Genomic DNA, 12,724 nt, shown 5'->3' on the forward strand with positions numbered 1-12,724 from the left:
TGACAGTCTGTACTGAGGTAGGCATTCACAGTCATGAGCCACTCTAGACAGTATGACATAGACTTTGATGTGATTTGCATTTTCTGTGCTCTTATACTGTTATGGAATAGCTTGTTCAAAAAGTATATCACATACAGTTTTCTTTTAGTAATATAATTTATGATTTATGCTTAATCTTGCTCATTTTGGAGAGCTATATGATCTGAGTTTCCTACCATAGGGCACTTTTTTCAATTTTTATGTTATAACTGTACAGTGTAAATTGACAAGTACAGTAGTTAGAGAGAGAGAACATTGAATAAAGTTATTTTACCTTCTGTAAAGCATAGAATTAGTGGAAAATCTACTAGTAGAAGAGTAAGTTCTAACAGGTTTGTCTGTTACAGCTTTCCCCCTATTCCATTTTGTTTCTTACAGCTGTCCCCATACTCCATTTTGTTTTTGTTCTCCTCCTGTGGCCGCCCCTCCCTGGCTGTTAAGTTGTTTACCAGGGCCACTGCCCTTCTCAAAGGGAGGGCCCCTTAAGTTGTTTACCAAGAGCCATTGCCCTTCTCAAAGGGATGGCCACTTGTGCTGCGTGCTAAGTGGGACCACTGCCCTGTTAACAGGGTTAGTCCTGTTATCACCTTGTTGAACCTGGGCTTGGTGTAGGGCAGGTAATGTCCAGAGCTGCAAGACCTATTGTGTTTTTAAGATCCTGGGCATGAGTCATAGGCCTCATGTGCTTTTGAGTCACCTATTGCACAGGACTCTGTCCAGGCATGTGTCTGTGCTCACCTGCAGTTTTTTCCCTGTGCCTCCTCCCCTGTGACAGAGGGAGCCTATCAGGATTACTGGCGGGAAACTGCCTAAGTTTGCCTTTAAAAACAGACATTTTTTAAACAAACATCAGAAAGGTTCCTGCATTGCTACCTGGTCTGATCAGCCAGAGGTTTTGGGGGGTCCTTTCTCCGCTCTCATTTTATTTTTGAGCGTACCCCCGTTTTTTAAAAAAAAAACCACAAAGAACGAATTGCTGCCTGAGAGATCTCCTGATTATCGAGATCGTACCGAGCCCTCCTTGCTTCTTCTGATGTTGCTGCTGCTTCTGCCTTTGCTGCTGCCTTGGGGACTGGTAAGAATCCCTCTGTGAAACTTTCCATACTTTTATTTTATTACTTTAGCTGCTGGCTCTATTTCCCTAGCACAGACTCAAGCTAAACCTTGGTCTGTATCTTAAAACCTCTCAAACTCCGCAGCGCTTTGCTGCTAAAAATAAGCTTGTGCCGCTGCTAAGCTCTGCTCCCTGCTTTCAGCTGTATCCACTGCTGCAGCCACCATCCCTTGGCTTCCTTGGAGGCCGCCTTGGGAGCTGTATCCTGGGCACATACCACTCTGCCCTCTAACTTCCCCATAGCATAAGATGCACCGTAGGTTTTGCTTTTTAGTTTAATAAGTCATAGTTTGCTAAGATTGTAGAGCTTGTAAGTTTCACTCACCTTGTTATAGTTTGCTGTTTTGTTGCTCTGTATAGTTGCTTGTTATAGTTTGCTTAGAATGGTAATATTTGTTGTTTTGCCTAGTTGTTGATTAAGATAGATTTAAAAAAGCCATTGCCTGGTTGTATTCTGTACCTGTTTTATTACTTTGTATAAGCTGCTTGTAATTTATATAAGTTTGATTAAGTTAGAGGATAGATAAGGTTTTTACTGCTTGAATTCGTCTTCCTGCTGTCCCAATCTCTCCCTGAACTCTCCCGTGTCTGTTTTTCCCCCGCTCCAATCTCCCCCTCTGTGTACTTCTCCGTGTCTCCCTGTTGTAACCCCTTGCTGCTTCCCCCCCACAACTTCCCAAACCCTTTGCCGCTTCTTTTCCTTTTTTGGGGGGGTGTCCCTCTAGCCCTTCTTTACACCTCTCTGCTGCCTCTCCCTGTATCCCCTGTGTTCGTGCCCCCGCTCCTCCGCTGCCCCTCCCCTACCGAAGATCACCATCACACTGCTCCGTTTGTCTTCACCCCGCTGCTCTGCAACTTCCCTGAAGTGCTCTCCGCGGCTGCAGCCTGTTTCTTCCTTCAGCCGTCTCCCCCATTCTCCACGTGCCTTCCCATCGCTTACACGTTCAGCGCCCTCCCCTCTTGCTGCTCCCAGACTCCCCTTAAGTGCGCTCCAGCTGCTCTTGTCTCCCATACCTCCAGCCCGCAGGCTCCTGAAGACTGCTGCTCTGGGCTTCAGAGTCTCTCGCTGCTTGCAGCAGCACTCTCCTCTCGTCAGATACCACTAATCACTCACTCCCCTCCCCCCTCCTGTTTCTTGACCCAGCTTTTAGGTACACTCTTGCTATCACAGCCTCACAAATTAAGTCAGTAATTTTCTACATTGCATAATTTCACTTATCACCCATATTGTATTATTGCACTGTGACTCACATTTTACTTGTGGTTATAACACCCATTGCCTCCATTTTTATAATATACTTTGTATACCATTTTTATATAGAAGCTACCATTCTATTTTGCATTTTCTTTTGGATACGTTTTGCATTCCACACTGTATCTAGAGTTGTTCCTATATAAGGTTAAGTTGCTTATTGACTGTACTGTATCCCATTGTGCTGAACCCCACTTACTGTACCCCACTGTTAAAACTCCCTACACTGTTCAATAAGAAGAACCCCCCCATTGTCTATTGTAAACACCTTATACACCCCATCCCATCGCATTTTATTGTTAAATTCCCACCATTTCCTTTTCCCTTTAATAAAGAAATTAATTGGCACCCCACCTGTGTGGTAATTGCGCCCCAAGATCCCATATACCTGCAGGCAGGGACAAGATATTTCACCTTCTGTAAGGCGTAGAATTAGTGGAAAATCTACTAGTAGAAGAATAAGTTCTAACAGGTTGAATGTACTTATAATCCTACACTACCATTAGAAGAGGTTTTAGGACAAGGAACCACAACCTTCTCAAACGCAGCATTTTTCTATCTATATGTAATGGCTTTCCTTTAAGACTGATCCAAAACCAGAGGCTTCTATTACCAATACTCTCCAACTAGGTTACTGGGTTCTAAAATATCTGTATCAACTCAGCTATCATTGTCGATAGCTCAATGGAGACTTCTGCTCAAAAAAGCAGATAAAATGTTAGTGTGCATAAGGAATGGGATGGAGAATAATACAGAAAATATGATAATGCATTATATGAATCAATTGTACACCCTCCTCTGGAAAATTGTTTTCAATATTGGTTACTTCATCTCAAAAAGAATATTGCAGCATTAGAGGAAATGCAGAAGAGTGACAAAACTGATTAGGGTTTGGGAAGGGATCTGATAACAATATAAAAAATAACAAATGGTACAGAGAACGTAGACAAGGAACTGCGACGCTCCCCATCACATAATACAAGATCATGGGAACTTGTTATGAAATTGAAAGATAGCAAATGCAAAACTTATAAAACAAAATATTTTCACATAAAATATAATTTGATAATGGAACTTATTGCCACATGATATTGTTGAAGCCAAAAAATGACCAGGATTCAAAGAGAGACTCAACATTTATATGGATAACAAAAATACATAGTTTTAAAAATAAATACAAAAAGAAAAATTAAAATAACTGTCAAATCTCATTCTTAAAGTTTTTAGTCAATCTCTGACTATTATGGGTTAGGAGTAAACTCCCTTAGAGGACAGATTATCCCACAACTGCTTACTATGGGGTTTCTTAAACCTTCCTCTGAAGTTGATGGTCTCCTGCTCACAGTGCACCCACAAAGCTGCAATATTACTACCAGAACGTGTCATCTTTTTGAAGGTTTTTTTCATATGTTTAAGAAAGCCACCAGTTCCTATTTATTAAGCAAAATGTGGACGATCCTAGAACACTGTTTTAAAAAAACTAGAAAACATCTGACTATATCTTGACCTTGGAGTGCTCAACAAAGCCATATAGTATTAGATATTGATACATATTTCAAAGGAAAACAAAATCCTGGTTTATAAATAATCAGAATTCATTCCCATATACAGAGAAGTAAGGCAATTTTCTCAGATCAAAGCGTATGAAAATGGAAAATTGTGTTGAACAAGAACATACGAAATAATTTAGCACCACTATATTCTGCAATTATTCAGTTACCTCAAAACTTTTGGCAAGTTTCTTCAGTATCTTTTGTTACAGAAACGTAAGCCAATGCAACATCTGCAATTTTTCTTTATATCATGCAATTCTTGGAAGCTAAATAATTTCATGGTGTAATGACCTGCATATGATTCAAAGAAGTGTTTTGAATAGATTTCAATGGGCTATCTGAGTAGCTTGAAACAGATAGTGAAGGTTTATTAGTTGATAGTATATAAACTGTCAAATTAATCATAATATCCATTTGTACAGCTGAGACATAACATTTGGTCCTTAAATAATTTTAGCCTTCCTTTATAGGAATTGAGAAGAATTCAATTAGATAATTTATTGCAAACATTTGGAACTGCTGAAGTGCCATATGAGAAAGAGGACTGTAATTTTTACAGTAATACCCACAATTTCTCAAGGGACAATACCAACTTAAAAAAAATCCCACTACAGCTACAAGGAATATCTAAGGTTATGATAACTGAAAGAATTGTGTATGTGGGGTGGGGGATAATTTGTTTACTTTGTCCAAGTGCTCCCTATATCCTATCCCCTCAACACTGCCGAAAATGCACCAGTTTCACTGCAGGCAGACGTCTCCAACCAGGGCTGGCTCTAGCAATTTCAGCGCCCCAAGTACGGCGGCACGCCACGAGGGGGCGCTCTGCCACTCGCCAGTCCTGCGGCTCCTGTGGACCTCCTGCAGGCGTTTCTGCGGAGGGTCTGATGGTCCCGCGCTTTGGTGGAGCTGCCGCAGGCGTGTCTGCGGGAGGTCCACCGGAGCTGCAGGACCAGCGGACCGTCTGCAGAAACGGCTGCGGCAGCTCCACCAGAGCCGCCTGCCGCCCTCCCAGCAACCAGAAGAGCGCCCCCCGCGGTGTGCCGCCCCAAGCACGCGCTTGGCGCGCTGTGGCCTGGAGCCGGCCCTGTCTCCAACTCTGTAACAGAAGAGCAGAATTTGCTCCTAAAGAATTATAAAACAAGTTTTCAAATAACCTTGTTAATTTTACACATAACAATACCACCCATATCCGTGCCTTGTGAAATATATCTGGCAAGTCTAATAAAAAACTAAACCACTATGAAATTGTCAAAATTAGCATGATGGCAAAGTCAATATAACAGTGTTGTGAAACTTGAACCCAGAGTTCCGTGGTCTGTCCCCAATAGTATTCAAACCATCCAGCCATCAACTGGGTAACACTATCCAACAGTTTGGGAGAGCTAGGCTGTTTAATAATTGCACAACGTTAGTAGTCGATGGTTTTTGAAATAGCATAAAAGAAAGTGACACACTTAAAACATCACCTGGAAATGGTCTAAAAAGGTTCTCCGCCAAAGAAACAAAAAGGAAAGAAAAGGACCAATGAACATCACATCCAGGAACAAAACACCACAAAAATTGATGTTAATACTTATGGCTTGGAATTTTGAAAGAGCATATGAGTTAATAGTGCTGTTGTTCACTAGGAAACTGGTACAAGATCTCAGGAACCTATGCTACGCTGGAGAATGCACGGAGAGCCAACAGTCAGTCTTACACCAAAACTGAAGATATAATCTAATTGTACAGTCTACTCTTATCTGCATAGATAAAAAACAACAGATGGGGTAGCCATATGAATGCAACATGAACACCTTCAGTAACTGACTAGAAATCTAAGAAAATACCATCAAACAATTAAAAAATTGGGAACGGCCAAAAAAATTTTTTTTTAATATTATGATGTGTCCATTGTGAGCACAGGCCTAAAACAATTCCTTAAAGACTTTTTATCGGGGATGTCACCTCCTAGCAGGAGCAAGAGAGACACCAGAGAAGGAATGGAATATATTAGGGCACTGATGTGAAGGTAAAGTAAATCTTAAATCTTCTATCAGAACAGACTGAAGGATATTGAAACATTCAGAGCTGTGTAGCGCAGCCAGTAAATAAAACGTATTTACATAGAGGCATTAGTATGACCATAGGCAGAGGATGGCTAGGGATAGTCTATCTCTTGACATGTCATTTTCTAAGCCACCCCACCACCCACATACATGGCCAGCACAGCAGACAAAGCCCCATGTCCAGGGGCACGAGGGCCAGGAAGGGAATAGGACGTTGCAGAGGAAGGTCTTGCCCATGCACTGGGTTCCCTGCAGATAGAACAGGATTCCTCATCCCAGCACAGCACACTGGCTCCTGAGCAGCGCTCCCTAGGAAAGCTAAAAAGTTCTGGTTGTGAGAGGCTCTGTCTGGCAAGGAGGCTTCGAAGCTGCATCTGGAGCAGGTCACAAGGAAAGAGGAGCTGTGGCATCTGGAGAGCCACAGCAGATGAGCTGGAGGGATATGTGCAAGTGGAGATTCTGTGGGGGTTCTCAGAGGAGAAGAGGGTGGCACTGGTGCAGAACAGAGAGTAAAGTTTGTTAGAAAGGAATATAACAATCTACAAATGTTTGAAGAGCATTACTGTCAAGAGGGGATAGGAATTATTTAATGTGGTACATAGAGGTAAGAACTAACAGGAAGGAATTAAGAAAAAAAATTAGGCTGAAATGTCAGGAAAACTCAAGCAAGATGTATTAGCATATGAGAGAGTCTCCCAAAGGAAGAGATGGAAACCACATTACTTAGGACTTATAAAACCAGACAAAACTTAAGGAAATATTCTAGAAGTAAAAATCCCATAGTGACAAAGGGATGGAAAGGATGACTTGCTGGGACATTTCTATTCCAAACTTCAAAGCTTCCATGAATTTTTAATCAAATGGAAAGAATCTATTGTCTCAGGATACTTTAAAGGTAATTTTTTTTTTTAAAGAATCTTGTCTTTGGTTAAGATATCTTTTGCAATAAAACCATTTTTAAGAGCAGAGTTAAAGAGATATCTGTTTCTTTTAAATCTTAAATCTTTCGATAGCATCTCCAACTCAAACTCAGGATATATATTTCTTTATATTTCATTTCATATAAATAAATTGTTCACAGAGTCACAATTAAGTTGATTTTAGAAAACTTTTGCTGCTGCAGGTACAGAAAGCTATCCAGCAGGGGGAGCACAAGAAACTATCTCCTGAATTGCTAGCATATCTACTGCAACAAACACTTATATACTCATTGTAGGCTCCCAAATCACTTAAAAAATTAAAACTAACATAACCCACATGAGATATTTCCATTTTAGATATGGGTTAACTAAGGCAAAGATAAGTGAAGTGACTTGTCTAAAACTGAACAGAGAGTAGTAGCAAACCAATGACCAGAACTCAAACGCTGATAGCTAGTTCTGAGCACGACCCAAAGGACAATGCTTGTTCTCTGGCTTTGATTATATTATTGAAGAGGTCTATGAAATATAGATACAGAATACAACAAAACTATATTGCCAGAAACAAAAGAGAGGGGTTGTGTGACAACTGGGGAGAAAGGAAAATAGTTTATTTTCCAGCAAAAGGCAAAAAATAAAAATGATAAAAGTACCTGACAGTATCTCTTTTAAAGTAATAATAATAAGTAATAATAATAAGTAGTAGTAGTAGTAATAGTTTCTAAAGAAGATAAAATATGTCAGTGAAATTGTCACAGGACTTTGATAAAAGTGATTAATGTAAGAAAACTGAACCTGATAGGTTCATTTTATCATGTTCTTCACAATACACAAAAGCAAAGAATTAACTAGTTGAGAAAGATATATGCTTAAGCAATTGTACAAATACCTTTTCTCCTGTGCACGTTGTCACTCCTTCATTAGTGCAATGTAATAAAAACCACACATATCCTTGAATGTGCAATCTGAAAATATTACATAAGCAAAACTAGACATTTTCTAGATAACATATGTCAAATGTACCCATAAGTAATTTTGATGTATGCACAAACAGATATGATTTTTTCTTCCTCTCAATAGAAAACAGTTACCACAGCAACCACTATATCTTATGGAAAAATGGTTCCTCAATACAAACACTCAAGTGAAAGATTGTACTTGGTGATAAAAAAGCTGTGGATTTCAAAAATATCTTAAGAGCATCTGATGGGCCAATTTACTTCTTTGTCACTTTCTTTACACCAAGAGCACTGTGAAGTGCATAAAAATGGATCCAGCTAATATATTACTGAGGAAGTTCTGGATAATTTCCAGCTGTGACTATGTTATCAGTCCTCTTACAACACGTGCAGAGAAGAGTGCTGGCATGTCCTCTTCTGACTCCCAATTCTATTCCTCCTTACATCAAAGTAATGTAGAATCAGATGGACTGTTTACTTAATCTTTTTATTACAGAATGTAGTGTATGTGTCAACACAGGGCTATGTTTTAATTTGTTTTCAGAGAACAAACACTGATAAGATATTATTCCATTTCTATGACAAATAGCAGCAGTACAAATTTACCATCTTCAGATTACCAGTGGCTAATTATTTCAACATAGCTGGATTCCTTACTTGTATTTGTTTTCCCTCTTAATATTTCCTTCTTCCCATTTTAATAGTTTAATAACATCCTCAGCAATAAGTTGAGAAGCCTCTGAGACTGCAGCTTTAAATTTGAAACAATCTGCCTGATTTAGCATTCAGTTTTCTCATATCCCTTTTTGGAATTAAAATTCCTTGTGTTTTAGAATCCTTTTGAGTCGGAAAAGTTCATCAACAGAGTACATATATTGTTTTCACCTGTGAGGATTTCTTTTAAACGGCTAAAAAGAAAGGCATCTGAACTATTGACCATTCCTGTAATTCATATGTATTCATTATCCTCATTTTATCGAAGTAGGAAACCTTCTTGTATGCAGCCATCTACAATATTTTACTAATTTTTCTTTCGGCAGACAATTTGTCCTCTCTTTCATTACAACTATAGTTTGTTTTTTTTAAATCACTTTTCAGAATGAACTAAAATGTTTATGCTTCATCTCCAGTCCTGATAGACAGGTATGAATTTCTTTTATTTTTTGTTTAGAAAGTTTCCCTTGTGAAAATATAGTTCCATGGGTTAAAATAAAAGTCAATGATTATTTCAAATAAACATTTTATAAACAATACTCCCAGAATTAGCCCTTTCATATTCTTTAATAAAAAGTATGCTTATGAATTTATTATCTATTTTCTCAGGTTACAAAGAAATTTATTCCTCTCCTCTACCAAAACCCCAGATACACCTCCTGCAGGTTATGACACCAGTAAGCGTTACAATTTACCAAAACATTTAAGAGAGCCATTTATCCTTCAATCATGGATTTCGGACACTAAAATGTAACAGCAATAGGCAGCAGCACAAATGCAACTTTGTCTCCTCTAGAGCGGAAAACACAATAAACACAAGCGCAAGTAGTCAAATTCTTACCAACAAGACTGCTAACATTTGCCAGAGGGGGGATTCTATTTAATCTACTTTAATCTCTGATTTTGCAGCACCTCATTAAACGGTAATATTTTGACTGTCATTGTTAAAAAGAAGCAAGTGAGACATTTCAGGGCAAGCACAGAAGTATTTCTTTCTAAAATGCCTGCAGTTTACTGTCACTTTCAATATCGTCCATACAATGCTCATTACTGAACCCTACACATGGATATTCATAGCTTATTAAGAAAGAAATCTGTTCTCTCCACCCACACAGGAAAACTACAGCTTTGATATTTTGTGATCTAATGAACACATATATAAACAACAAAACAAAATCAGGCTAGTTTTATAAGGAGTGTGTTGTCAAGAAAATAAAAAAAAATTAAACATTAGTTTACTTGAATCAGTTTACCTCTGTGCCAAATCCTGTAAACCAGGAATTGTTGCCAAAGAAATGTGAATCAATCTGTGTTTTATTATAGTTGTTGTCATTGGAAGTATATCACTATCATTTAAACCCCCACAAAACAAACCCTTTTCTTTACCTATAAGGGAAAGAGGCGGTGGGATAAATTGAGAGATTTAATCTATATTTTAGATTAAAGTGGTATCAAAGTCATTTACTAATTAGAGACAAAATGCAAGGATTATGAACAAAACCTCTTCATATGGTGATCAGCATTCACTTGGGTCTCCATAGACCAAGTAATACAATATTTTAACAAAAAACTGCATCAAATCAGCATATGACCAAGCAGGCTAGAGAGATGTTATTCGTATTTCCTGTTATCCATAGTTTTTTTTTATTCTAGATGTACCAGATAACATTTTGCTACACTTACACTGACATTTTGATCTTTCTGTAGAATTTAATAAGGTGAAACCAAGTGACACACACAATGTGATAGGAAATGCATGCACTAGAAACAAATAGCCATCATAAACCTATTTAATTAGTCTTTTGTATATTCAGTACAATTTTGCTACCCATTTTCCAAAAAAAAAAATTCAATCAATTTGATCTTAAAATAATTAATATATAAAATGCCACCAGCATGCAAAAAGAAAACTGAGGAAAAAGAAAAGGGATCCATGCTAAAACATTCTGACTAATCCTGGAAAGCTGCCTAATTTCCTGAGATCAGACTCGTTTTCATTCACCTTTTAATAATTTAACCCACCAAGTTTGGATTTTTTTTTATGCAAGTAGGGTTAAAAGCATTGTGCAGGTTTGATATGTCAGTCTTACAAGCCTAGGAACTAAACCCCAACACTTGCCCAAGAACAGTCAGGCTACATCTTCATCACCCGCCGTATCGGCGGGTAGCAATCAACTGATTGCTCGGGGATAGATATATCGCGTCTCATCTAGACACGATATATCGATCCCCGAACATGCTTATATCGATTCCGGAACTCCATCAACCCAAATGGAGTTGCAGAGTCGACATGGGGAGCCGCGGACATCGATCCCACGCCATGAGGACGGTGAGTAATTCGATCTTAGATACTTGGACTTCAGCTACGTTATTCACGTAGCTGAAGTTGCATATCTAAGATCGATTTTCCCCTGTAGTGTAGACCAGCCCTCAAGCTCAGTTACTCTGAGTAATAGCATCCACCTTAAATATTTAATGGATTAAAATAAAAAAAAAGGACTAACGTCCGCAAATAGTTTTTTGCAAGAGATAGAAACTGCACCTTAGGTACTGCCCCTGACCGTCCGCTATTACCACACTTAAGAATCTGGACACTTCGCTAACGAAAGAAGGGCAAACGTTATAACCAGCAGGCTCATACACACATCCAAGGAGATATCTGGGTGCATGTAGGTGTCAGGTACATATAAGAGAAAAGAAGGCAGCTATACAGACAGGCGCATAATGCACAGCTGTAGAATACGTAGATGGATTGAGACAATTCCAGCCACTGTGCAGAGGACAGTACACAACCTATCACAGACAATATATTATTGCTGCACTAATAGATGAATACTGCAAAGACACTGATGTCCGTTAGTGATACAGAGCTGCAGCCAGACATACAAACAGCTGGGTAGCGGGAGGGACCGATAACCTAAAGAGGACGAATGAATGAGCCGGCAGACACACCGAGCCAGACCCCGGAGACGGAGAGAGACGGGACAGAGCCAGCCTCCCAGACAGAGTCCCGGTGGGCACAGCGAGGCAGACAGACCGACGGGCAGCCGAGGACAGCCACAAGGGCGCGAGAAGAGCAGAGAGGGACACACCCCAGGGCACGGCCCAGGGGACGGGCAGGGGCGCACCCAGGCGCGGTTGGCGGCGGGGCACGGGCAGGCAGCTCCCCGCACAGCCCCAGCCCCCTTACCTGGCAGTGGGTGCCGGAGACCCCGGTGGGGCAGGCGCAGCTGTAGGCAGGCTGGGGCTGGGGCAGGCGGCGGGGGGCGGCGGGGCCCCGGGCCGGCGCCGGGGAGCAGGTGCCGTTGTTCCAGCAGGGCTGGCTGAGGCAGGGGTCCCCCGCGGGGTCGGGGGACGCGGCGCTGAGCGGCCCGGCGAGGCAGGCGCGGCGCTGGGCCAGGCTGAGCAGCAGCAGCAGGAGCGGGGCGGCGCGGGCCATGGCGCTGCAGCGGCGGCCGGGGCTCGGGGCCGCTGTACGGCGGCAGCAGAGGACACGGAGGCTGCAGCTACGCGGCGCTTCTCAGCTGCTCCGCGGCGCCGCTTCCCCGAGCAACGGGCGGGCGGGGACTAGGGCGGGGAGGGGCCGGGCTGCCGGGATCTTTCCCGCCCAGTGCCCGACAGAGGGCGCCCGGCCGCGGCTGGGAGCGGAGCGGAGCGGAGGGACCCCGGGCCACCTGCCGCAGGGAGACCAGCCTGGAAACACGCCCCTGGTCACGTGTTAGGGCTAGTGGGAGCAGCGCCTGCCCCCCCCCCCCAGTGTAGCGAAGGGGCAGAGCTGGCTGGAGAGCGGAGGAGGCAGTGGGGGTGGCGGGGTTGGGGTAGATAATGGAGCCGGCACAACCCGCCTTTTGTCCGTGCACAGGTCGCGGCGGGGTTTGGGGTGCAGGAGGGGGCTCTGGGCTGGCACTGAGGGGTCTAGCGGGCAGGAGGGGGAACAGGGCAGGGGCAGAGGGTTGGGGCATGGGGAGAGGCTCAGGGGGTGCAGGCTCTGAGCAGCACTTACCTCAAGTGGCTCCCAGAAGCAGTGGCACATCCCTTCTCTGCCTCCTACATGGAGGCGCAGCCAGGCGGCTCTGCATGCTGCCCCATCCGCAGGCACCACCCCTGCAGCTCCTATTGGAC

General features: G+C 42.2%; 1 protein-coding gene across 1 annotated transcript in view; it reads right to left on the reverse strand.

The window, feature by feature from the left end:
• Nucleotides 1-12,041, reverse strand: part of DNER (delta/notch like EGF repeat containing) — a 289,703-nt gene extending 277,662 nt beyond the window's left edge. The window contains exon 1 of the mRNA XM_050964026.1: nucleotides 11,793-12,041. Within this exon, the coding sequence (XP_050819983.1) occupies nucleotides 11,793-12,041 (249 nt within the window). The remainder of the gene's footprint in view (nucleotides 1-11,792) is intronic.
• Between the last annotated feature and the right edge of the window lie 683 nt (nucleotides 12,042-12,724).

The sequence above is a fragment of the Gopherus flavomarginatus genome, chromosome 8 (assembly GCF_025201925.1).
Source record: "Gopherus flavomarginatus isolate rGopFla2 chromosome 8, rGopFla2.mat.asm, whole genome shotgun sequence".
Classification (NCBI taxonomy): Eukaryota; Metazoa; Chordata; order Testudines; family Testudinidae; genus Gopherus; species Gopherus flavomarginatus.